The 26,444-nt window shown below is 41.2% G+C and overlaps 1 protein-coding gene across 1 annotated transcript in view; it reads right to left on the bottom strand.

The window, feature by feature from the left end:
* Window positions 1-285: 285 nt before the first annotated feature.
* The window catches only part of LOC118776484 (lipoxygenase homology domain-containing protein 1-like), a 43,736-nt gene continuing 17,577 nt past the window's right edge, over window positions 286-26,444 (bottom strand). Inside the window, exons 18-42 of the mRNA XM_036526843.1 lie at window positions 25,881-26,073; window positions 25,423-25,583; window positions 24,722-25,046; window positions 23,855-24,006; window positions 23,076-23,209; window positions 22,363-22,508; window positions 19,677-19,781; window positions 19,034-19,162; window positions 18,120-18,284; window positions 17,389-17,570; window positions 16,577-16,693; window positions 15,501-15,663; window positions 14,758-14,912; window positions 13,301-13,510; window positions 13,003-13,126; window positions 12,498-12,706; window positions 10,409-10,594; window positions 9,612-9,739; window positions 9,137-9,254; window positions 8,301-8,478; window positions 3,781-3,966; window positions 3,200-3,370; window positions 1,600-1,738; window positions 1,172-1,327; window positions 286-766 (exon numbers count right to left, since the gene is read on the bottom strand). Of these exons, the coding sequence (XP_036382736.1) occupies window positions 286-766; window positions 1,172-1,327; window positions 1,600-1,738; window positions 3,200-3,370; window positions 3,781-3,966; window positions 8,301-8,478; window positions 9,137-9,254; window positions 9,612-9,739; window positions 10,409-10,594; window positions 12,498-12,706; window positions 13,003-13,126; window positions 13,301-13,510; window positions 14,758-14,912; window positions 15,501-15,663; window positions 16,577-16,693; window positions 17,389-17,570; window positions 18,120-18,284; window positions 19,034-19,162; window positions 19,677-19,781; window positions 22,363-22,508; window positions 23,076-23,209; window positions 23,855-24,006; window positions 24,722-25,046; window positions 25,423-25,583; window positions 25,881-26,073 (4,413 nt within the window). The remainder of the gene's footprint in view (window positions 767-1,171; window positions 1,328-1,599; window positions 1,739-3,199; window positions 3,371-3,780; window positions 3,967-8,300; window positions 8,479-9,136; window positions 9,255-9,611; window positions 9,740-10,408; window positions 10,595-12,497; window positions 12,707-13,002; window positions 13,127-13,300; window positions 13,511-14,757; window positions 14,913-15,500; window positions 15,664-16,576; window positions 16,694-17,388; window positions 17,571-18,119; window positions 18,285-19,033; window positions 19,163-19,676; window positions 19,782-22,362; window positions 22,509-23,075; window positions 23,210-23,854; window positions 24,007-24,721; window positions 25,047-25,422; window positions 25,584-25,880; window positions 26,074-26,444) is intronic.

The raw sequence follows: 26,444 nt of genomic DNA, 5'->3' as shown, positions 1-26,444 counted from the left end.
TCAAGACAGAGACTCCATATGTCCTCACCAGACTCTCCTCTTCTTGCAAGTTTGCCAAAATAAACTTGCGTTCATTTGATAAATAGAAAAAGCATCTGTCTTTATTGGTCTGTCTCAAATAAAAATGACACATTTCAGTATAAAAAGGATTTCAGAGAACATGGCCTTAATTGGATTCAAGAATAAATAAACCAGCAATTTTCCTTTAGAGGCTCTCCTTTCATAGATATCCCCGGTCCCTGGGCTCAAATCAAAAGCGCCGGCTCACATTGTTGTCTGTTGTATTCAGTATTTGGGGTAGAGCACTCTTTGGATCTGTCCATCCGCCTTCTGGGTGTCTAGCCACTTCCCGCACAGGAAGATGGTGGTCACCCCGTTGGCAGTGTTGGTGACCTCTACACGGTCCAGGAACCACCCAGGGACGGAGCTGGAGTTGTCGTGCTCCACCCTGACCCTCAGCAGCTCTCCCAGGTCCAGCATCTCCAGCAGGAAGCGGTCGGTGCGGCCCCGCTCGAACAGGTTCCTGTACTTCTTCCTCAGGGCCCGCTTGCCGGAGTCCCCGTTGGACCCGTATATGGTGATGGAGACGTTAGCGTCAGTGCCGGCTCCTTTGACATCGCCCGTGATCACGATGATCTCGTACTTGACCGGTACCAGGCTGCGGACCTTGCTGGCGAAGCTCTCAATGGCTTTGGTGCACTCGAAAGTCATGAAGGTGTCCTTCTTGGACGCAAGAGGGACCTGTGCATCACAGCGGAAGATAAACCTGGGGAGGGGGCAAGGGCGTAAAAATGTTAAAAAGTATGATTTTGAATTTGAATGACAAATTGCAATGCTAAAAAACTGCTAACAAACAATGGTTTTGCTGTAAAGTCTTTCTTCAGAATACAACTCAAGGAAGTATATCAAAGACAAGAAAACAAAAGAAAAATAGGGAAGCATTTTTAAAGAAAATGGGCCGGTTCCAACAACCCTAGCAGAGCGCAGAGACAGCCATACTAGTTCTATAATAGTTCTTCAGTCTAACAGTCGCTGCTTGGTATTTGAACCCCTGCTGAGGTTGTTGTAAATGTCTCAACAAGCGTTCGGCCCATTTTCAGTCCTCTCCTGTTTGAAATGTTCAGACTTTGAAGATCTCCTGTTTTTGATGCCACTCTAAATGTGTACTCACTGGTTCCCCAGCTCTTTCTCTGTTACGACAACCTCCTGCACATGCCAGAATGACTCAGTCTTTACTTTTTTGCCATCTTTCGGGATGTGCCCCAGACAGATACTAGCAATTTCACCAAGGTGTTTGGAGGAAAACTCAAATCTGTCTGTAGCTCCCCTACAGAAAAAAAGAAACACACACACACGTGTGTAAGTACACATTTTAGAAACACAACTAAGAAAGTGTTTATATTCATTTTTCACAAAGTGCAATTTCATACCCACTGTTTTGTAATATTTTGGAGCTAAAATTCTAATCACAAGTCTGAACAACAGTATTGCAAAAACATCACGGCCCAAATATAATCAAAAGTTTACAGTCAACGCTCACACTTTATCTGGTTTGTCACAAATAAATAAATAAATAAATAAATGAAAATCAGAGCATACTGTAGGAATCTCTTTTTCTTGGAGGAATTCTCCATCACAAATTCCTTTGACCGTGCCTTCTTCCCTTCAAGAATGATCCAGGTATTTTCCTTTGTTTCAGCATCATCTGTGTCGGCTGTTGTGGTGGCAATTTCATATTCTTTCAGACAAACACAAAACATGTTAATTCAAGCAGTGCAAACCCTAATGCAGTTGCAGCATACACATACTTTTCTTTTTAGAGATGTACAGTGCATCATTTCATTACCCTTAAGTGCTTTTTCACTACCAACCTCCCAAATGCATTTACAATAAACTGTCAGCATCCCCCCTTTCCCCCAGATAAAACCAGCAATAACACAGATAAGCCAAATGCCTCAATTCAGTTCATCAAAACACACCAACAGTGAGTGCCTGACAGGAATCACAAGGTGTCCCTGGAATCCTCTGAAAACCATCACTAGTGTTTTGAACCCAGCTGTTTTCTCCTTTGCTTTTGCTAAAGGTTACTAAACATTACTTAAGTATTAGTTTCAATGCACAATACACTATATCATTCTTTATTACAGGCCTTTGTGAAACCGTTTTTTCTTTTATTTCAACTAACAAGTATGAACATTATCATAAAGTGACTAGACTCATGGCTTTCACTAAATGATAACAGGGTCAATATTTATGGAGAAATAATAACTGTCAGTCCAGCTGAAGCAGCAGTTTCTCTTTAACTCCATATCTATTATCTCTGCTGACTTCTGTTACATAATAGTGCCATAGTTACATAATAGACACAAGCCACGCTTTTTGGACAGATTTACAGCTTGGCATTGACATCTTTCTGAGAGCTGCGGCAAGTCTATATTTAATAATGATCAACTGAAAGAGCACCAGAAAAGTCTATAGGTTCCATTATAACATATTTTTTAGTCAGAATATGGAGCCTTACTAGACATTAAACTTGATGAATACATCCATTTATCATATGCATCTACAGTAAAACTTTTGAGGGTTATTACTTGCTCACTTGCTTATTATTTACTTGTGAAGATGTGATTACTGTTTTTGATACTGATTTGATATTATTGATGCTCATTTAGTTAAGGTGTAGGTAACCCTTTATATTGAGGTCCCATTAATTAATCAAAGTTAACACACCAATAAGATATCATTAAATTTATTGCTCTGCCATTCCCAAAGTAAACATCAGTCACCTCATACAGATGACTTAATGATGGGCACTGCAACACTAATGCTTACAACATTGATTGATTTTCTGGTAGCCTTTGTAGCTCATTAACACATAAGTCACTAAAGCATTGACAAATTGTTAATTTGAAGGATCTTCAAATAAAATGCCTGTAAGGCTGAAGGCCCTTAATTCTAGTCTTTCTCACAATATGTGAACACTGGACATTGGCTAAATGCTAATCACCCTTTCCCCCAGACATATGAAAGGGGATACAGTACTCTGCCAAAGTCCTAGTAGTAAAATCAGAATATTATTTATTATTCATTGATTTGGTAGATAAAAGTGTCCACAGCAACTTAGGAATCACTACAGGATTCCTTAGCTGTAATAATAAATCAGAAAACAATAAAACATGCCAGATAGTGGCAAACATACTTGTCTTTTCATTCAAGTCCACGATGTCATTGTTGGCGCATGCCAGTTCTCGCATGATCTGACCGTCGTCCTCATTTTTGGCCAGCCAGCGATCACAGGGGAAGCGGAACGTTTGGTCCATGACTTCATCCTTCACATCAATAAACTCCAAGTGCCAGCCTGGTGCAGGACCTAGTTGCCGCAGACATTAACACTGCCACTTTAGCACTCTGGCACGTCAGGTTTCTGCACCGCTCATCTACATAGTTTAGAAACTGTATCTGTTTGTTTTACAGTTTTACAGTATCCTTAAAAATATCCAATTTAATTACGATTTTAAAAAACACATAAATCATGGAAAAAATGTGCATGATGTTAAAGTAAAATAGGCCATGATCTTACCCATAAAATCACGACAATAATTCAGTAATTCATTAAAATTCATTTAATAAATATAGATCCATGTTTATTCTTCCATTTTTCCTACTTGCAAATACACTGGCAATACCTGACTAACTGGCTGAAAAATAGTAATGTTCTAGGCATGTCTGCTCATGCAGCTGATGGTTCATCTCAGTGTTTGGAAAGTCTGATTGGCTCACCTTTGTTGTCGTGCCACACTCTGATCTTGGACAGCTCCCCCAGACTGAGGACGTCAGGAAAGCGGAACACGTCCAGCTGCTTGCGCTCAAACTTGTTGGTTCGGCTGCTGGCCTTAAGCGCCATGATTCCCGTGTCCCCGTTTTCCCCGAACAGGATGAGGAACACGTTGGCATCTGTGCCGGCCCCTACAGGAAGGACACAGCAAACTCAGGAGTCAATCCGTATTGCAAGCGAGCTTGCTGTAGATATTCCCGCACTATCTCGACAGTGTCCGCACGTGGTCTACATGCATCAACACTAGATGCACCAACACAACACACAGAGACATAAGCAGTCGGCATGGAGACCAAGCACTGCAAGAGAGGTGGACCAACTAGACCAGCTAGACACCCATTAAAAATGTAACTTTACGTCCGTTCACAAAACATGCTTTAGAGTAGGCACCTAGACAGTGTGAAGGACTAAACAACATTATCACATTTTTCTAACTGTGATCATTGTTGTGATTGTTATTAAGTGATCAGTGTATTAATCACTGTGTACTGTAATTTTTCTCATCTGCTGTAGCAAATATTCCATTTAAAGGATCCCACGCACGCAGGCATGCACACTACACAGAACATAATGATTCAAGTATAATACCGATCAATTTCTGAAAGGATTCATGGAGGGCAGTTTTCAGCATGATAAATAAAGCATTAAACCTAGTGTACTATTGTGAACTTTGGTGAAATGCTGAGTCAGATTTAATATCCCTTTCATGTACAACTGTTACATATGTAATTGTGCTCCAGTTGTTTGTGTTCTAAATTAATACTTTTTATACATTACAACATTTTACATAGTCTATTCCTTCAGCATTACATTAATTAATATTCATCCCAGGAAATCACCATGCAATGGATAGGATAGCTGCAATACCATTTGACAAAATATGTACAAATGTGTAACATTTCAAATAATGCACTTTTCAATACTTTTACTGAACATATGGCACTGATATTTAACGATAGAACACATTAAAGATGAGGGACGAAGGCCATAATCCTGTCTTAAAGTGAATTGAGAGCAAAATCAAGGCAAATGTTGGAAAAAATGACCTTTTGGATATGCTCTGAAACACTGTCTCAGAGCATATCTCAAAGATCTTAGGAAATATGAAATCCTAGAACTCCATGGAAACTCAGCCTGAGCAATCTGAGTGGCCCCACAAGGCAAACATACCTTGCTGTTTTTGTCTAGTTCCTTACTACTATTACAGTTTTTAAAGCCTGTATTCTTACCTGAGTATATACAACACATGGTTGTCAATTTAAGCAACATAAACATGAGAGTGAAGTGAGAGCACATAAAATGTCTGCATATATTTACACCACATGTGAAACCTTAAAATTGGGAGCATCTGTGCGCAGATTACATGTATGACTTCACCTGCTGTTTGTATGAAATTCGGATTTCCTTTCAAACATAAATGTAGAAAAAATAAATGACGCATAGAGACCACAGAGAGATGGTGAGCATTCTTGCCTGCAAAATTTTTATGGAACAACACCAAGAAATTCACTATGGTTTCTTATGGCATGAAATGCACCTCAAGCAAACAAATCTGGAAATCCCAGATACAGGTGTTATTTTAGCCATTTTGATACCAAAAACATGTCAAAACGTGATACATCAAAAATGTGCTCAGCACATTTGACAGTTTAGTTTACATGTTCCCCCCTTGGAAGCCAATGCTGTCATTTTCCAAGGCCTAGGTTTCCTCACATAAAGTGTGAATAAACCATTTGGAATGAATTACAGGGTTCTTTCATCAACATAATCGCAGTCTGCACTTTCCAGTCTGCATTATCCACTCAGACCAAAGTTAACGTGAGATTAGTTTTCTCTTAAGAGAAATGGACGTGTTTAAACTGGTACAAATCTCACCTGAAAGGTAATATCACTCGTGTAAAAAATAAAATTCCATGGGAAAACAAGGTCGAAGGGGGATTACTGTATGCTGATAAGTAAAAGAAATGGAAAATGATCCAATGAGAAAACTTTTCTGTTATATAATGTTTTTGCTAAACTTAAATCAGGGATTAATAATGTGTTCATTCTATGGGTATATTTCTATTTTCGTCAATGCATTTTAGCTGAGCATTATTTTCTGGGCAACCCTTAAATATTCAATTATTACCTATACATACACATACTATATTTGAGAATGAGAGGGTGTTAGAAGAGAGATAATGCTCATTCTCTTGAATGCCACTTAGCACCATGGCAAGATAATCACAGGTTTTTGCCAGTCAAAGTTCATTGCCACTCTGCCTTGCATACACCACCCTGTGTTATAAAATATCCAGCATCTACTTTTCTGTTAGGATTCAGGGCATATACAATGTGCAGTTTCCCTAGATTCCATTACAACATGTGAAATACAAAGTGTTTTTAAAGCTGTTGTGGACAATTAATTACCAAGGGTCCAATGCTGGGGGCATATTTGTATCACAAACCCAGTTGATGCTGATGCTTCCAACTTATTCTTTGACTAACTGCCTTGTACTGTAGTTTTGTATTTCACCTGATGTCTGAAGATTAGCATTGTCTATGCCGTTCATGAATTTTGGCTTTGGGCAATGATATAAAGGTTGGGTACACCAACCTACACTGCGCAGAGCGCAATTTCTTTTGAGGAATACATTTACATTTATTCATTTAGCAGACGCTTTTATCCAAAGCGACTTACATAGGTTACAGTTCTTTACAATGTCATCCATTTATACAGCTGGATATTTACTGAGGCAGTTGTGGGTTAAGTACCTTGCCCAAGGGTACAGCAGCGGTGTCCCAGCGGGGATCGAACCGGCAACCTTTCGGTTACGAGTCCTGTTCCTTAACCACTATGCTACACTGCCGCCCTACAACTTGCAATTTGCAATTTTTCCCCAGTCTGGAAAGAGCTGCTGAGATTACTGAAATGTGAAAGACATTTCTTCCATGGCTTCCATGTGTTGTCACATAACATGCCTCCTGCTTATAGCTCCTTCTTGCATTAAATCCTAGGATCATGTTACAACACCATCAAGGACCAATGGCCCTAAACAGGAGTGGACTGGCAACAAAAAGCAGCCTGGGAATTTGCTGTCAAACGGCCCCAATTTGATACACAAATCTGAACTGACACAACATGTTTGTCGATCAACGAATCATTAATTAAAAAAAAAAAAAAAACAATCTGTTAATTTGTATTGTTTGTGTTAGGCAAAACTTTCCCTGTCTGACCCTGTCTAGTTAAAAATGCATAAAACAGACATCATTTGGACTGTCTGACATGAGCATCAAATATTGTTGTATTCATTAAATTCATGATGAATAGTCCCAACCTTGACAGAGGCAAATACATATATGGTGTATTATGCAACACACTTGCCATTCATTCTATTTCTTGTAATGCAACAATAAATAACTTGAATGAAGTAGTCCAACCTGATTATATGAATGTTGTATTGTGCTCTAATTTACTTCACAGTCACACAATAGCATTCAATAGTACACCTCTAATTGGATCTGTGCTGGTTCCTGCTCCCTCCTCCTCCTTTCTTTTTCTTGTTCAGAGCCATGCTCACCTGTTTGTTTAGATTGTAGATTAAGTATTTAACGAATCATTTTTATTGCTGGGATGGCTATCAAACATTATATGCCTTATAGGCTATAATGCGAAAAAGAATTGATGAGTAGTCTAGAAGAAAATTAACAAATTTATATGTTTATTTTACCCATTTTCAGTCAAAGTCGATGACCATTTTTTTAAACACTTTAGAGAAATCTAGCATAAACTTCTCTAAATGTTTGTGCACTGAGTCTGAGTTTGACTAGTTAAACCTTGGAAATGGCCAAACCTGCAGCGGGACTCTAGCATTGAAACCCCAAGGTCAACGAAAACATTTTGTTCTTTAGTTAGTTCATTTAGCTAGTTCACAGTACATAGCATGTAAGCATGACAAAGCACCTGCTCCCTGCTCACTCCTCTTTGATGTTTCTGCCTCTTCGCCACTGTCCTCATCATCACCTGCAGACTGCTTAAATAAATCCGTTATCTTAGCACACTATGCGGCGTCAGCCAGCAAAGCCTTTTTCTTTTTTTGGCGCACCTTCTCTGCACCGCCGGCTGCGGGTTTTCTCTTCCTATCAATGTTACGGCAACGAGAGCTAGATACTTTTAAGGAGTGCTACATACTAACTGCCCGAGCGCTAGATACTTCCAGTTGTGATGGCAACTGCCACCTGCTATTATGGATTGCACCAGCCGTGTCGCTGCAGCTAAGATATCTGTAAATAGGCTATATAATGCCGGGGTTGGGAAAAAAAGACCAGCCCTCACAAGACCGGCCCACCAGGAAAATTCCTGAACTTCCCGATGCCTGGTTCGCACCTGGCCCTAAACAAAGCGTGAGACCCTGGAGTCAAAATAGAATGTCACTTGCTGAATGTCTCAACGTTGAGTGTCTTTGCATGTGCGCACGTGACCCACCTGCAACATCGCTGGTCTTGACCTGGATGATGTACGTGGTCCTGTCAACCATATCCTCCTCGTCCACCACGGCAGCCAGCTCGCAGATCTTGGTCCTTTTGGGTCCCTTTGTTTTTGACAGCCAGTCGGCGTATGTGAACACCGCCACGTCGTCTGTGGTCAGGTTTCTCATGATTATCTACAACACAGCAGCCAGCATCACATCAGGCGCCATTCACCTGCAGATTCTGTACAGTCAGAGAGGACTGCGAGGACCAAGGTGGTAACATCAGTTAACAGACTTCAATGTGTGGTTATTGTGTAGGAAACCTGACACTGGAAATTCAGCTCAACTGGGAAAGGTTTGGGTTTACATTAAAAATAAATGCCTGCAATTAATGAGGAATGTGATGAAAATGATATAAAAATGCCCATGATGCATCTGACATGAACACCTGATGTTAGCCCTACAATTGCACTGTAGCTTGGGACTTTTAGTAGACCGCCAGATGAAACACATCTGTCTTGCCCAATTCAGGGAAAACAACACATGGCAGAACTCCTTGTCCAGTCATGACATACCCCTGCTGTGCCCTGATGATTGCAGTTGTCAGCAGAGTCAGTAAATGACATTGCATAACTCTGACAAGAGCACATGCAGATACAGTGTATGCAGTCTGTAGCGCTTGTAGACAAAAATAAAATGTGTGCAGCAATCATAGTTTAGCAGTGGCCTCAGCAGAAATTGCAACTCTGTTCACTAACCCAACCCAACAGAGGTTTCCTGAATTCTCTCATTTTAAAACATACATCACATTAGCTGATTCTTCACTTAATGTATCACTCTCTGTACAAACCTTGTCCAGGAACCAATCAGGGCGGCTGCCGGAGCCATCAATGCGAACCCTAATCTTTTTAAGCGGAGCAATGTCATCTATCTCCAGGTTGAAGGTGTCCTCCTGGCCTCTCTCAAACCTACAAAGCATTAAAGGAAGACCACAGCTGAGAGGGTAGCAGATAAATGCAGACATGCTTCAGATGTATTATTTCAAAGTAAATCACACCCTTGTTACTTACAGCTGAATTTAATGTAAAATTAATTCAACAATGTAAGCATTGTAAAACTGCTTTTGTATTTCATTGATCCAAATACTTAAGACAGTTCTTAAGGTACTGTCTTAGTACCAGGGTACTAAGACAGTACCTGGGTGGTACATAAATAGATGCAGGAATGATAGTATTTTTATGTCTGTATAATATGGAATACTATGGTACACATTCAGTGCAGTAATCAATCTCCTCCTGGGGAACATCATGGCCCTTATTGGCTACCTGTCCTCTTTCTTCTCAAGCAGGATCGCCTCTGTGTTTCCATTGGCCCCAAAAACAGACAAGTAAATCTTGGTGTCAGTCCCTGCGTGCTGGACGTCCCCTGTGACAACTGTGATCTCATAGAGGACCTGGAAGAGGGGACAGGACACTGCATGTATTGTTGTGACCCTACAGTTAAAAAAATAGTGTAGTTTAGAGTATTATATTAGTAATCTCTGGAAGAAAAAAGACACAAGAAAAGAATATGTAGTATGTTTTACATGTAGTCAATGTAACAATAAACAAATGATCCCTGTTCATGGTTCTTTTCCGAAATGCATGAAACATATCTTTATACAGCATATCCTCATGTGCAACCCCCAGCCAACACTATCCACATGAACCAGTTCAGCAGTAGGAGCATTAGATGGGAGCGGATCCATTTGAGAAAACAAGGAAATGAGGACAGCTTCCTGTAATGATGGTAATTACTCGTCTAGAATTAGCCTCTGCCATTATGTCATTTGTGAATACCTACTGTCGAAGCATTTAACAATTGCGATTGCTGAAAGCAAAAAAGTGAACAGCTGTCGGAAGCTGCAATCCAAGCAGACTCACATTGATTATGGTGGTGTAAATAACTCTTACATAGCTGCCAGGTGGGAGGGGGAGGGATTCTATTGGAAGTCATGCAGGAGCACTCACTCAGGTGATATCACATTGAATTATGGATGGATTTCACAGGAAACCTGGCATGGCGCAGAGTAAATTGTTTATATCACTGTGCAGGCCGCTGTGTAGAATTACACCCCGCTCACCTTTTGTGTAATGGTGATACTGTCGGCGTCCAACACGTTGAACATACGTGCTGTCAGCCCGTCGCCACGGTCCTTGGCTAGCCAGCACTTGCACTGGAAGACGTACATGACTCCCTTGGTGGGCACGGCGACAGTCAGCTCGTCCACCAGCCAGCAGCTCTCGGGCGTGGCCCCATCATGCCCCAGCTGTGATTTGGGGGGTAGCGACATGTGAACCAGAGACACGTGAGCTGAGCCTAACCTCCCAGCATGACCTATTGTGACGTTAATGACAATGCGATGTGGACACCTACCATATGTATTAATTCAGGGCCTTCAGCAACTTGTGAGAGTTTTATTGGTCGCTATCCATACATTCTTTTAAAGTGCTTGTCGGTGTATTAAAGTGATAAAATGAGGTATTCCCACTATTGCAGTCATTTACAACTATGCAGCTCTCTGGAGTGGAGAGGTTTAATCAGAATATGGCTGCCAAACTATTATACCTTGAAATATAAAGTTTATACTCTCATCTGTCTAAAAACAATTCATGCCAATATAATTTGAAGCCTAATATGCTATTTCCATCAGACTGGATCAAACAAGTCTGCACCTCCAGGACATATAATACCTTGACATCCACCTACAGTTGTGAAAGCCTGACTGAAACCGTTTCCCCCTGAGCTGCCAGGCTTGTAATCAGATCAGTGATGCGTGTGTGTGAGCTCTCTGACACAGTGATGTGATTCAGCTCAGTCCCCCAGCTGTCAGGAGCTTCATAGTCATAATCACCCTGCCCCCCACTCCCAGACAGCCATGATGTCACCTTTGACATGAGGTTAAAAATGTGGCCCAGAAAAGCACAACACAATAACGGAAAAAAAAAAAATACAGGAAAGAAAAGACTGCGCATAACAGAGACACCCAGCTCACTCATTGGCTGTCATTATGCGCATCCTCCCTCTGAGTGCTTTCAGAACTGGCCTTTTAGAGGGGCTGGCAGAGGGGCTGGCAGGGCTCACACAGGGAAAAGGGTAAATCGATTGGTGACAGTTATGAATGAAAGCAATGCTCCGTGACCGCCTGCTCTTTGCGCATCGTTTCCCCACTGAGGAGACTGACAGATGCCCCCTGCGGCCCATGATCCATTGTTACAAAAGCCCTGCTGCGACGAGGGTCTCTGACAAAGTCCAGCCTAAAAGCCATAAATCACTCAGCCTCAGCCACTGGGGGCTGAGAGACTGCCTGCCGATCTATTAATACCTGGCACCCACACGGGGAGTGTATCGGGCAAATCGGTGGTTGACATTGAGGTGACCACCTCTCCACAGGCTTGGGTGGTTTCCTTTGGTGGCTGGCTAGCTTTTGCATCCTACTTCTTTTCAAGCAGCTGTATCTATTTCACCTTTTGCAAAAGCCTTTTTCAATTTCAGTGATCACCTCAGTGCATAACTTCACGTTGGCTTTGCTTGCCTTTCATGCAGCCAGTTTTTCCTTTTTATTTTGCTCTTATCTTCCCCCTCTTTTCTTTGTGTTGTATAATTTAAGTACTTCTGAGGCTGCAGATGGGGTAAACCTGAGGTTAAACTCATTCAGTTGCATCAGGTTTTCGTTTCTATAAATGCTGTTTGAACATGACATAAAATGCTTGAGGTTTTGGAAGGTTTTGCATTTATATATTTAAACATTTTTAACAAACAGACTCATTTCATGCCCTGAGAGGCAATGGGCAGCACGGGAATATGTTGACATTTTGAGTGTTAGTGCATGTCATTTGCATTTGCATTACAGCAATAAATCAATAGAGGAAAAGAATTATCTCACAGATGATGTGGGTTTCACATTTGCCAGCTGGTTGCTATTGGGACACTCGATCCTGCTTCTAACTGAGGCACCTGTGATATCAATCTTAGGGACAAAGGTCTAATCCTCTTCATGGCATACTGTCCGTGTTCACTCAAGGCTGTCAGATCTTTGTGATACAAAATTTCAGCATTGACATTTTATCAATTGTAATCTACCTGCCAGGATACATTAAAGGATTATTTTTAATTCGGAGGAAAATTCTCCTCCTAATGTATCCTTGGCAACCACCACCGAGGGGCCTTACCTCCACCTTCTTGATCTCGCCGACATCAATGCCGTAGCACTGAAAGTTCTCCATGGTCCCGGCAGCGAAGTACTTCTTTCCCTCAGGGAGGTCCAGCCAGAGCCGGTCAGTCTCAACCTCGTCGGGTCCGATAACGATGACATAGACGCGGCTGGCTGTGCTGGCATCGCGGTCCAGTCCCGTGGACACAGTGAAGTGGTAAGGGATAACTGAGAAGAGGGAATATGACAGCAGATCGACAACCGGTGACATGAAACAGGACATGCTGAGGATAAGCATCCATTCAGAGGCAATCAATCACTCATAGTTTGCAGAAAGGACAAAAGCCTGTATGTTTGCTAGAATGCATGGATAAACACTCAGGTTTAGAATAGAGCAGCTATGAATGAACAAGCAAGAACCAACAAGGTGTCAGTGTGAACCAGTGCTCAAATATGCGGAAACAATTTACAGCTGGTATATTAAGCGCTTATTGAAAAGGGAAACTCCAGGACTGTTCCCGTACTTGGGCCGTCCTCGACGACCTCCTCCTCTTCCTTCTTCTTCTTATTCTTCTTGTTCATGTTACTGTCCAAACTCTTCACGCTCTTCTTTGAGCTTTGGCGGCTGTGTTTCTCTCCCTCGTACCCCTTACAAAACACCAAAGATGAACCATGTAATGAACAGTGAGAAATGGGTGAGAAATGACTGAAACAAATATTAAAGTACCAAATATATCTGAAAACACTTTGTGAGGTATAAATATTAGCCTCATATGCCAAATCCAGCTTTAACAGCATGGTAACCTCCAGGACCTATAGTACCTTGACATAGAAGGTCCTCTCAATGTGTCTATCCTCCTTCTTCTTGGAGAGCCAGCGCTCGCACAGGAACAGATAGACCTCCTCCGTTTCCACGTCGACCACCTCCACCTGCTCAAGGTACCAGTCTGCCCCCATCATGGTGTTGTCATGGCGGATCTTGATCTTGAAGACCTCTCCCAGATCCACCGCTTCAATCTGGAACTTGTCCACCTGGGAGAAATAATCAGCTGTTTAGCTGGGGAAGGACGGCACTGTAATTGTGTAGGGCACAACACAATTTGACACAAGGCAAGGCAAAAGCCACTCAAGGCTCACTCAAGGTTGTGAATGAATCAAAGTGGCATTTATTTTTCTCTTTTTTCATCTCGATTAGTTTGAGCAATCTCACCACCTTTTTGCGTTTTGGGAGTACTGAGAATCATTCACTGTGGAACCGACTGGCACGTGTAGGTCAGTACATGATTGAGATGGTATCTGTTCTTTGATTAATGCCAGCAGCATTTCTGCAACATTTTAAACCTTGGCAGAAATATTGCGAGCAATCAACAGCAACATCAGCTCACTTCAGCGAAATCTCTTCATGGAGACATGCCGTATGACTACACGACTACATGCACTTTTGTACGTCGCTTTGGATCAAAGCGTCTGCTAAATGAATAAATGTAAATGTATGAGTCAACCATCCCCCTGTGTCTTGTATGTTATTAAATCTATAAACTGCCTGAGAAACACTTTAATAACTGCCACAGTGACCTGGGGAAGGGCTCTGAGCATTAGGGAAATGGACCATTTCCGATTCCTGTAGGAAACTCGCAGTTGCGGGATAGCAGCTGACTCTCAGAGCTGCAAGGGAGACAGCTGGAGACAGACTGCAGTGAATGCTGTCCCAGTTTGACTCTGACATGAGGGGAATTGATTCTGTCACTGTAGCACACACACATTTTGCCTCAGCTCCCTCACCGCAATTCAGTGGATAAGTAGAATGACATGTGAAGGTTTTATCATTTTGTTCCTTTTGCCTCATATTGACACTGTAAGTTTGGAAAAAAGGCTCAATTCACTGGCACACAGGGGTTACTCCTTGTCTCTTCTTGATGAGTGCTTCAACATGTTGAATCACCACTGGGAGTTTGATCACTGACCCAAACCTCATCTGAAAGATGAGCAGCTCCCGGATAACAGTGTACCCATCACTGCATAGGGCTGGCAGACTTGAATGATGCCAGAATTCAGAAAATTTTACTTACTAGTTACACTAAAGTATGTACATTGAAAAGCAGGTGTTTAAAACCTTGGGCATAATTTTGGTCTCGTACAGTACAATTTTTAGGGCAATGCTAAACACATTCTGCAAATGCTTAGATGAAGGAATGACAAGAAGTTGCTTTGTCTGTGTCAGTCAATCCTGTAACCTGAGTCAGAAAGCAGTCAGGCACATTGTTAGGCTCAGAACTCACCCCTCCCCTCTCAAACTTGTTGCTGTTACTCTCAGACTTGCTGAGTTTGCGCTCTCCTGTGTCACCCAGGTTTCCGTAGATGGTAAGGAAGACGTTGGCATCAGTTCCCGCCCCATACACATCACCCGTCATGACGGACACCTTGTATGTGTGAGCTGGGGGACAAGAAGAGCACAAAAATGTTTTTCTTCAAGTGTTAGATTGTTAAGTTCAGTGCCTGAAGACAGAGAACATCTGGGTTTTTCTTTTGCAAGTGGCAGAATAAAAGAAGCAAGAAATAAGATCATAAGCTGATTTCACTGAATTACATTAAAGACATAGAATCTTCCAAATTAATTCAAGCACACATCCCCCTTTGTTCACACTTATGCTAACAGGCCTATCTGATTTTATCACCTTTACTGAAATTAAATTGCAAATACATGTCACACTAACACATACTGCAGCTGGTGTCCAAAGACACGTTGCAGTGTCTGCGATATCTGATATTCCATTGCTGGAATTCACTAAATATTTCACATTTGCATGATAAAGCTCAACCCTCAAGCAAACCTTCTTTGTTGTCTTAGGCCTTAATATGATTACTAAAAATGTTCTATAACATTTAATATACAAAAAAATCTCTGGAAAGAAAAAATAATTTATGGAAAGTTTTACACTTGCACATAACCTTTCGTTTTATAAATCCTAAATATGAATTTGTTCAATCATTTCCATGAAATGTGTTTAGAGTTGAGACGTACTCTCTAGGGCATCCTCCACCTCGGTCTCTGTGTGCTTCAGACTCCCATCTCTCAGCAGCTTCTCCTGGATGATTTCGGATGGCACCAGTTCCCTCACGGTCTCTCCATCGTCCTCAGATTTGGCGAGCCAGCGTTCGCAGGGGAAGATGATCGTCTCCGAGCCCTTTGAGGGGAGCACCAGGGGAAAAGAGTTTACTCAGCAAGGACGGGCCAAGGAAAATAATGTTTCTGTGTAATGTTTTATGCCTGTTTCCTGCAAAATATACAACATCTGTCCAATTGTAATGAGAATAGCTCCAGCGTTTACATGATAGAAGGCTTATACAGCACATCATTAACTTGCTAAAATACATTTTACTTGAGGCAACACTCATCAGAGATCTTAGTTAAGTTCAAGATATGCAGCCAGCCACTCTATAAACCTTTCTATTGATTTCCAATGGATAAGTCACAAAAGAACCATTGATTATTTGCACATTTTTGTCACATGCAAACACTGTATATCAGATGGAGTGCAGCAGGAGAATATTCAGAGGTCTCCTTGGTGCAATAAAACAGGTCAGGTGTTTTTCATTATTATTATGCGCTGCTCTTGCTAGTGGTTGTTGCCATTATCATGGACTGACTTCTGATGCCTTTCAAAACGGGTCAAAACTGGTCAATGACAAAAATTTACACAGCATCAGTGTTTAACTGGGGTATAGCTGATCATTGATAAATCTCATGTAAGAGTCCTGTGTCAACATCCCTTTTTAAAACGAGGTATCTTGTCTCCTGTGTACATAATTTAGATGCTCGTTTAGGTTTGATTTCAATGCAATGTCCACATCTGTTACTACAGATGCTCTGAGGTTCTTGATTACAGGTTGCTTTGGACAGTTGCTGTCATCAAACAAATATCAGTTACAGTGTGTCTTTCCAGTATGTATTGAAAAGGTTCGTATTATATTAATTTCTTGGATAAATACTGGATCCAGGCGGCAAATACATGTTATATAAAGCACTACTCATTTACACACTGGTTTCCCTGGGGCAATGTAATCTAATGCACCTGGAAAATTAGAGGCATACAATACCTTTCCCTTTCTCAGAAGTCTTCTGATCTCCACTCTGTCCAGGTGCCAGCCAGCGTTTGTCCCCTGGTTGTCATGTCCGATTCGGATCTTCTCAATTACATCACCTACGTCCTCTAGCTGCAAACATGAAGGACACAATAGAAAACCTAAGCTTTAGTCACCAAAGGAAAATTGCTTAATTTTTCACATTGTATACATGGTTCAAGTCTTGCACCAAGGTTTATTCAACTGAAAATACTCAATTATTCATTCATATAATCAACAAAGTTGAGCATGCATATGTATGTGTATTTATAGTGTGGCATAGTGGTAAGGGGCAGGGCTCCTAACCCAGACTTTGCCAGTCTGATTCCAAGGGGGCCACTGCTGTTATACCCTTGGGTTTGGTCCTTGGGACTGAATTGCCTCTATAAATACCCAGCTGTATAAATGGATGACATTCAAACATGGTAAGATATGGAATTTGCTCTGGATTAGAGCATCTGTAAAAAAAAAAAAAATGTAGTATAGCATAAACAGCATGAACTGAGTGGGGATCAAATCTATGACTCCTGCAACCACATGGCCCGTCTGACTAGAGACACCGATAGTTCATTCCAGAAAAGACCAAGGCCCCTGCAGCCGGGAAACAATCAGGCTAAGCTTCATGGAGTGATATTGTGAGATTTTAAACCGCTTTAACCTGAAAACGAATCATTTTAAATGTCTTCATTACTCTACCAGTTTGTCATTTTTTTTTTACTCTAATATCTGTACTGTTGCCATAGCTGCATTGAGAACTGAGGGTTTTTAAGGCGTGGGCATGTACTCACCTCCACAATGAACATGTCCTCTGCTCCCCGCTCAAAGTACATGCGCCTCTCTCGCTTGTTGACACAGAGGTACTTCTGCTGGGTGCAGACCCCGTCCCGTCCATAAAGAACGATAAAGACGTCCGCGTCCGTCCCAGCAGCAAAGATGTCACTCGTAAATGTGGTAATCTCATAAGGCACAACTGAAATCCAGGAAGAAAAAGTTGGAACTGTCAACTATTTTATTGCGCCAAACAGTTTAAAGCAGCAAATGATTTATAAAGGCACCTTGGACAACAACAGTCAGTCTGTAATTGTACTTGTGCTGTAAAGATATTAACAGAAGCTTCAGAAATGAATAAATTCATTAAATCAATATATTTTATTCTACAAAAAAGATAACAAGCAACTCCATGAGAATAGACATGAAAGTTATACATTCTCTAAATAGTAAATTACTCTCTCTTTTATCTACACACTTGTCTCACATTCACACAAATTTCTTGCACTAATTTGTACTTTGAGGCAAGTTTTTTTTACTAGCCTAGAGCTATAATGTAATAGAACAGAATCTATTAAGATCAAGTTCAGTTCTTTCAAGATGTATATTTTTCCTCAATGTTCCTCTCTGTCTGTTGTTTAATAATACTCATATTAATAATTATCAGATCACACTCCTCAAAATACTAGGGCTGATCTAGTATTCCAGTCAGGTTTAGGATGGGTGTAATGGAGGGAGGGAGGGGTCATACATGGGGTGTACAGCTCAGTCTGCAGCTCAGCGGGGTAGAGATCCCTGACGATGGCCCCATCGTCCTCGCCCCTGTCCAGCCAGCGGCCGCAGGGGAAGCGCAGTTTCTGGCCCAGGGAGGGGGCGTTTATTTCCACCCAGTCCAGGAACCAGCCAGGTGAGCCACCTGGAGTGCAGGGGTGAGTTACACTTACAGAGGCCTTACACAGGGTGATGCCATGGAGGCCCCACTAGAAGGCTGAATGCTTGAGCAGCTACAGTCAGTCGCATGCTGTTAAGGTCCACTTTCTCATTTGTCTCTTTTGTGCTATTTCGGTCAGTGGTTTGGTTAACACACTGTGTTTTAACTTCTTAATTTCATCAAAATCCATGCAATTGATTGGTCTGTTGATTTTGGTAATTGTGCGCATTATTATAAATTATTTCTGCCTCTGCCTCAAAATTACAGGTCTTACATAATTTCTTTATGTCGAAGTAACAACCATGAAAAGACCAATGATATAGTCTGTGTCAAGATTGTCATGCTCCACTGATTCATCTTTTTAATATACTAATTGATACACTGTATGTTAGAGTGTGCTTCATCAAGTCTGTTGGCGAGAGAAGCCCAAATTGTAATGGATTTGCTGCTAATGTGCAATGCTGTATTTTGCTATTACTGTAAATGTTGAGGAGGGACACTGAATTTACAATAAATTGGCTGTGAGTGCTTAACCCATTACAGCATCTAGAATTTCGTAACAGTTGTCAATTGCTCTGGAAATATGAAAAGCTTTAAATACACTGCTTTACATGCTTTGCACTAGGCATTCACTGACACAAACGTGTTGTACGTACGTACACAAGATGATCACGCCGTAGAGATGTTGCTTTCATGTTTGGTAGGCCCTTTCCTGGACACACCATATGTCTCACCTGAGTTATCATGTCCAATGCGCAATTTCTTCAGTGTGCCAATATCCACGGCCTCCACTGTGAACTCGTCAATCATCCCCCTCTCAAATTTATTCTTGTGGGTCTTGCAGGCTTTGAGGTTTATTATTCCTATGGGTAGGAGGATAATCAAATGAAAACATTACTTAGGGGATCCTGATATCTTAGGTGCTCTAGATACATAAATACAATAAGCTTTACAGAGATGCAGGAAATATACACAATACTACTGAAGTTATAAGTGTGTCCTCATGAATAACCCTTTGACAATATATTCTCAGTCAGAAAGTTAAACATTGTCTGCCATATAAAACACCTAGATAAAAAAATCTTCAGTTGAAAGTATATAAGTGTAACAGCTTACCCACAGAGATTTTCTAAGAAGAGGCTGCATATCGTAATAAATACCTGGGGACTCTAAGGTTCACATTCTCCCATTGGTTACCTCCTAACTCTTCTATACTTTTATCTGATCTAGCATAATGAAAACAGAATTTTGGTGTCGATGTAGTGTGCATGTCTGAAGAAATGTCTGAATAGTGAACACAATAAATTGGTGTCTCAAGCCTGGAACCAGTACCAGATTTCCAAAATAATCCAATAGCATGCGTATTACAGCCCTTACCTGTGTCATCCTTCATTCCGTACAGGATAGCAAACACATTGGCGTCTGTGCCAGCATACTTCTTCTCACCCGTCTTGATTCTCAGAGTGTAGGTTCTTGACATGGCTGTAAAATCACAGCATCTTTTCATTGACCTATTGCAAATCTACAATAAATACCTTTTTACTCCTCACGCGAAGACACTTAAAGGAGTGACATTCTTCTCTATGCATCCTTCACCCCCTTAAAGAACATTTTTTAAGACTCTCGCAGATTATAAGAAGATATTTCTTTTCACACCATTGATGTTTAATCTTAAAACAAAAAAAGCAGTCACTGTACTTTCAGCAAATCCCCTAAGAGGGGACCCAAAGAGGGATGGAGCAGCATTGTACTGTCAGCCACTGACTTTTATGATCCTGTCAAATGAGATTTTCTCCCTTTAGAAAAACAGTTCATGAAAAACAGAGTTACTGACCCAGGGAGCAACTAAGTTCATAACATTCTTTTGATTTTTTGATTAAGATGCGTGATTATACAAGGAATATAGACTGGGTACCTCTTCTAGGTGGTAAAACTGTCAAAGAAATGTGGTGCGTATTTAAAACGATTATTCTGGATGTACAGCATGAATTCATTCCGCAAGTGAGAAAAGGGAAGCTGAAAAAGAAGCATCCACAGTGGATGAATAAGTCGCTACGGAACAGTTTGAAACAAAAAAGGAAATTATTTAGAAAATACAAGTTGGAGAGCTCAGATAGTAATTGAATTGAATACAGTAATATGCGAGCTCAAGTTAAGAAAAAAATAAGGGAAGCTAAAAGGTGTTTTGAAAGACAGATTGCACTAGATGCAAAGAGTAACTCTAAACATTTTTTTCAATATTACGGTCGAAAAAGGATAGTTACGGATGAAATAAGAGGTATAAAAAAAAGGATGGGGTTATGGTTTATGATAACAAAGCTATTGCTGAACAGTTACTTTGTGGAGAGTTTCACTAGTGAAGTGTTTTCGCATATGCCTTCAGGTGCAGTCAGTTCTCAGAGACTTATAGAGGAAATTGATTTAAATGATGCAGAAGTACTAGATAAACTTCAAAAACTTAAAACAAATAAGGCAGCAGGCCCTGATGGAATATATCCTAGAGTTCTCAGAGAACTAGCAGAGGTGGTTTACAAGCCTCTGACAGTTATTTTTAAGCAATCCGTTAAAACTGGAGAAATGCCATATGACTGGAAACATGGCAGTGTAGTACCTATCAACAAGAAAGGAGACCGGACTGAACCAGGAAATTATAGGCCTGTCATCTTAACTTGTATCGCATGCAAAATACTGGAATCCATCATTAGGGATAATTTGGAATTATTCCTGGAATGAAATGGTGTTTTAAATGATGGCCAACACGGTTTTCGCAGAGGGAAGTCGTGCTTAACAAACCTCCTGGAGGTTCCTTTGAGGAAGCTACAGCATGTCTGGACTCAAACCAAGCTTATGATATTATCTATTTGGACTTTCAAAAGGCATTTGACAAAGTTCCGCACGAGAGGCTCATATTGAAAATGAAATCTGCAGGAATTACAGGAGCTATCACTGAGTGGGTTCGAAGTTGGTTGTCTAATAGAAAGCAGACTGTAACTGTGGGAGGAATTATATCAGAGCAGGGTCCTGTACGAAGTGGAGTCCCGCAGGGATCAGTGTTGGGGCCTTTGCTATTTCTTATATACATAAATGATCTTGATGCAGAGGTTAGTAGTAAAATAGTAAAATTTGCAGATGACACAAAACTAGGGGGTCTAGCCAACAGTATAGAATCAACCAAGGTAATACAGGAAGACCTAAACAGCATCCAAAAGTGGGAAGATACTTGGCAGATAACATTCAATTTAGATAAATGTAAAGTCTTGCATGTGGGAAATAAGAACCTTAGACAAGACTACTTCATGGGTGGAAAAAAACTAGAATGTGCTCCATTTGAAAAAGACTTGGGAGTAATAGTTGACCCAAGCTTAACAGGATCTATGCAGTGTGCTGTAGCAGTAAAAAAGGTCAACGGGATGCTGGGATATATATAGCCAAAAGTATTGAGTATAAATCTAAAGAGGCTATATTGAAATTATACAATGCCTTAGTCAGACCTCACTTGGAATACTGTGTGCAGTTCTGGGCAAGGCACTATAAAAAAGATCGAAGTTCCTGAAAAGGTTCAAAGAAGGGCAACTAAATTAGTTCCTGGCATGAAATATAAAAGATACGAGGAAAGACTCAAGTTACTTAACCTATTTAGACTAAGCGAGAGGAGGCTTAGGGGTGATTTAATTGAGGTATTTAAATTTATAAAAGGAATCAATAAGGTTAACTATAATAGATTTAGGGTGAGTTCAGTCTGTAAAACAAGAGGACATAAATGGAAACTAGTTAAGAGTAAGGTCCGCACTGATATAAGGACGTATTATTTTACACAAAGAGTTATCAATACATGGAATAGGTTGCCAGGTCATGTAGTTGAGGCAGAGACCCTTGCTGTGTTCAAGTCTAGACTTGATGCAGTTTTGGATACTCTTTAATTCAGAAATGGCAAGCTTAGTTGGGCCGAATGGCCTGTTCTCGTCATCATATGTTCTTATGTTCTTTTATTTTTTGTGAAGGTTTCATTTGTGAGTCACTTGACATTCGTTCATCATTGTCTTTTCTACTTCCTCTCTCTCACCTTTCTGTTCCAGCCCCAGCGTGGCCCCCGTGCCCTCCTCCTCATCGTCCTTCTTCATGAAGGCCTCGTCCACTGGCACCAGCTCCCTGGCGATCTGCCCATCATCCTCATCCACAGCCAGCCACCGCTGGCAGGGGAAGTAGTACCTACATCGGGAAGATTCGTGAACCAAATTAATGGCAATGTATGTCAACTGAAAAAAAAAAAGCGAAAGCTCACGATGGTAGCATTCATCATGTTTCTAATGTAATTGTTACAAGGAGATTTTCTTTCATCCATTTTTGTGGGGAAAAGCAAGTATGTCCCAAATATATTATGGACAGAGACTAGTGTATCCATGGACATATAGTTTTGGCATGAATGTATTTTTTAGCTCTCGCCACCAGGGGGAGAGCTATGACTTGTCAAGCATTGTATGGGACTGGAAATAATGCACATGAAGTTTATGCATAAATGAGAGAAAAATGTGGATTTGTCATAAAATGTATTTCCTATTGTATATATACTTGTTGATGTAATGTCTGCCTTCTACCCAAGAACATTTTGGAAAATGGTCAATCCATTTTGACATGTAGTGAATCAGAGCTCCTGGACTCAGCTTCCTCCAGAATCCTCTGCATTTGTTTCCCCGTATTCTTTATCTCTCTGTCTTCTGTATCTCTCCCTCTCTCTCTCTCTCTCTCTGCCATCCCATCACTCTGGCCTGCACTCACGTGGTGTCGTCCTTGCAGTCCACAATCTCCACGCGGTCCAGAAACCAGGCAGCGTACGACTGAGTGTTGTCATGGCGAATCCGCAACTTTTTCAGTGGCCCCAGCTCAATTGCAGTGATGGAGAACATGTCCTCCTGCACATCACACCCAACAAAGAAAGTCAGTCTCCTCACAACAAGGTCACCTGCATGACATTGTGACAGATACAGTTATCGGGTGCACTCACACCCATAGCAAGAACGTCTTACCATTAAAATAATGAGCAGGTTTACCCCAAACTAAGAGTGCATTCATAATACAACATGCAAAGCCTTAAATTTCCAATGATTTATCTGTATTACAAGAGGAGAAATTATAAACAGATAAAATGTACTCATCTGTTTTTTTTGACAAATATTCCACAAAATGATATCATTTTTCCTTAAAGTTATTGGCCATACATATTCATCATACATTATTTTGGCATCAAACAATCCTCTTAATACTGAGGAGTCTTCCAATATAACTCCTACAAACGGAAAGTCAATAATTTGGTAATTCCTCTGACTGTACACGGTCACATAATCCTTGTTCAACAGGCATAGGTTCAATGTAAATATAAATGATTTATGCACGCACATTAACAGATGAGTAAAAGTATACCCGTACATCTACTTTGAATAACATGAGAGAAACTATCAGGTTCTCCTGCAGCAGGCTCAGGAACCTGGCAGACTCCCTTGGGCTAAATTCTGACATAGCCACCAGGCACAGGCACACGAAATCCGAGCTCCACGTACCTGCCCTTTTTCGAACTTATTGAGGTTGTTGGACTTCCTCAACCATCGCTCTCCTGTGTCTCCATTTTCTCCATAAATATTAATGTAAACATTGGCATCCGTTCCTGCTCCCCACATGCTGCCGGTGTAGACATAGACTTCGTAGGTGTTCTCTGCAGGAGATTCACAGGGTCAGTTCATACTCCAGTGTCGTTAGGCCATGGCACGAAAAGATGCCTGAGTTCAATCCCAAGCTGCCTTTGTTCATAATAATGGTGAGCTGAAGCAGGTGTTTCCTTTACTTTATCTATGCAACAATTTTCATTTGTTTCAGTCACATCAAACCTATAAGTGACATAAGGAAGTAATATGAGAGTTTGATATGGCCACCAGGAGCCAAACTAGCAAATGTTCAACACTGAAATAAACAAATTTCAATGATCCCAGCACACAATTTTTTGCAGGGTTACAGAGGTCTAAGGGAAGTGTCTCCAAAGCAACTCTAGTTTTGCTTGGTCACATGGTCTCCTTATAAACTAGTAGCCTGATATATGGGATATTTTGTGAGCACGATCATAATACCATCCTCTATAAATTTAATTTCCAATGCAAGTCTCACATCAAGAAACATGGAAGCCAATGAATTCAATTGTAATTTTGGAACTTTCACATAAAACTCTGCCTCAAATTTTAAGAAAGCATCATACATGGCTGTTAAAAACCATGTTATGTGCAGCCAAGCTAAGTAACATGTTCAGCAAATGAAATGTAGCCTAAGGTGATGAATTAGGAGGTCTCTCTGGTAAATTTCCCCTGCATACATCAGAATAACTTCGGGGAAATGCTAATCACTGATCTTGGATGTATGGTCACATAGAGTGTTTTTACCTTCCAGCTCTGCTCCTTCTTCAGGGAGGAGCTCCACCAACAGCTCCCCATCCTCCTCGTCCCGGGCCAGCCAGCGCTGACAGGGAAACGAGTAGGTCTCCACCACCTCCTGCGGCCCTGACGGAGCCTCCTCCTCCTCTTCCTCGTCCTTCTTCTTTTTCTTCTTCTTCTTGTCCTTCTTGTCCTCCTTCTTGGCCTCCTTCTGCACCGTGCCTATCGTGAGGCGCTTGATGTCGACCGTCTCCAGGAACCACCCGTCACCCAGGCCCTTCCCGTCGTGGCCAATGCGGATCTTGAAGATCTTAGCGACGTCCAAAGCTTCGATCTACACAAACCATGGGTGGTAAAAAGTGCATCAATGTACAGCAAATATCCACCCATAGGTCCACAATGGTTATCTGTTGACACTATACAAAATACTACATCATGTAAAATGTTATTTTATGCATAGAATGGGTGGTAGTTATATTAGCCATAAGTGATTTTGTTTTTTAGCTGCTAAACAATATTTTATGTATGTTATGTATGTAATGTTATGTACCACCCACACATAGATATCTGAACTGCCCTGAGCTTTTTGATTCATTTTACATTTTCAGATGCTGGTATATTAAACAAGCATCTCCTTCTAAATGGCAGTGCTATTAACCATTTGTCAGTTACTTAAAATGTTTCAATGACTTATTTTAAAGGATTAGTACCTTGAATATTTCAGTCGATCCTCTCTCAAAGTTATCCGATCGGCTTTTCAATGCGATTAATTCTGTTTTCCCTTGGTCCCCATAAATCTGCATGAAAATATTTGCGTTTGTGCCGGCCGCGCGGACATCACCAGTGACGACTGTTATCTCGTAATTAACCACTAAAAAGAAGAGGAAGAAGAAGATAGAATGAAACAAGCTCGTGGGGATGCAATATTTAACCCGTTTAATTAAGTTTACTAGTTGATTAGGGTGTCTGGTCAAAAATAGCCAATGAACATCTTAGATTATTGCCAAAATAGAAGGCAAAAAAGCAAACCCACTAAATCAACAGCCCTTACTTGGCTGATTTGTAAATGTTTGGTACCTTTCCCTGGGTTTGAATATCATAGAAGTAGCCTTGGTGCTTTTTAGCGGGGCAGTTTTTATTACAGAGACGTGAACACGTGTCCTCGTACACTTTTCGATGTCCAGAATCTCGCTGGGGTAGATCTCCACCTCCACCTTCCCGTCCGCCTCGTCCTTGCAAAGCCAGCGGTGGCTGGGGAACATATAGTGCTTCCCGTGTACAGGGACCATTATCTGCACGCTGTCGAGGAACCACCCGGCCCGCAAGCCCTCATTGGTGTGACCAATCAGGAGACGATTGATCTGTCGGGACAAGACGGACAAGATTAAAAACGCAAGTTTTGTGGTAAACATGTTCTCAGTGATCGCAAATGATCTTATTGAGAGTGGGGAATGACGGGCGCTCTTAAAAATCCCTTTTGTGAGAGAACGTTGGTAGAGTGAGGATGCAGCGGACTTCGGAACGTGTGCAACTCTTTTACTCAAAGAAGAACTGGGGGACCTACAAGTAGACATCTCTCTTACAAGCTAGCACGTTTTCAACTACTTCCAATACAAAGGCGCGCCATACGCAGAACTAACACGATGTGCAATCTTTAATCCAATAGATATTTTTACAACAAAAGAAAAAAATAAATATTACATTCTTCCCCCTCTACAAAAGAAATGTCCTC

This window comes from Megalops cyprinoides, chromosome 4, assembly GCF_013368585.1.
Source record: "Megalops cyprinoides isolate fMegCyp1 chromosome 4, fMegCyp1.pri, whole genome shotgun sequence".
Classification (NCBI taxonomy): domain Eukaryota; kingdom Metazoa; phylum Chordata; class Actinopteri; order Elopiformes; family Megalopidae; genus Megalops; species Megalops cyprinoides.
The sequence above is the reverse complement of the archived record's forward strand: the minus strand, read 5'-3'. Positions and strand labels throughout refer to the sequence as shown.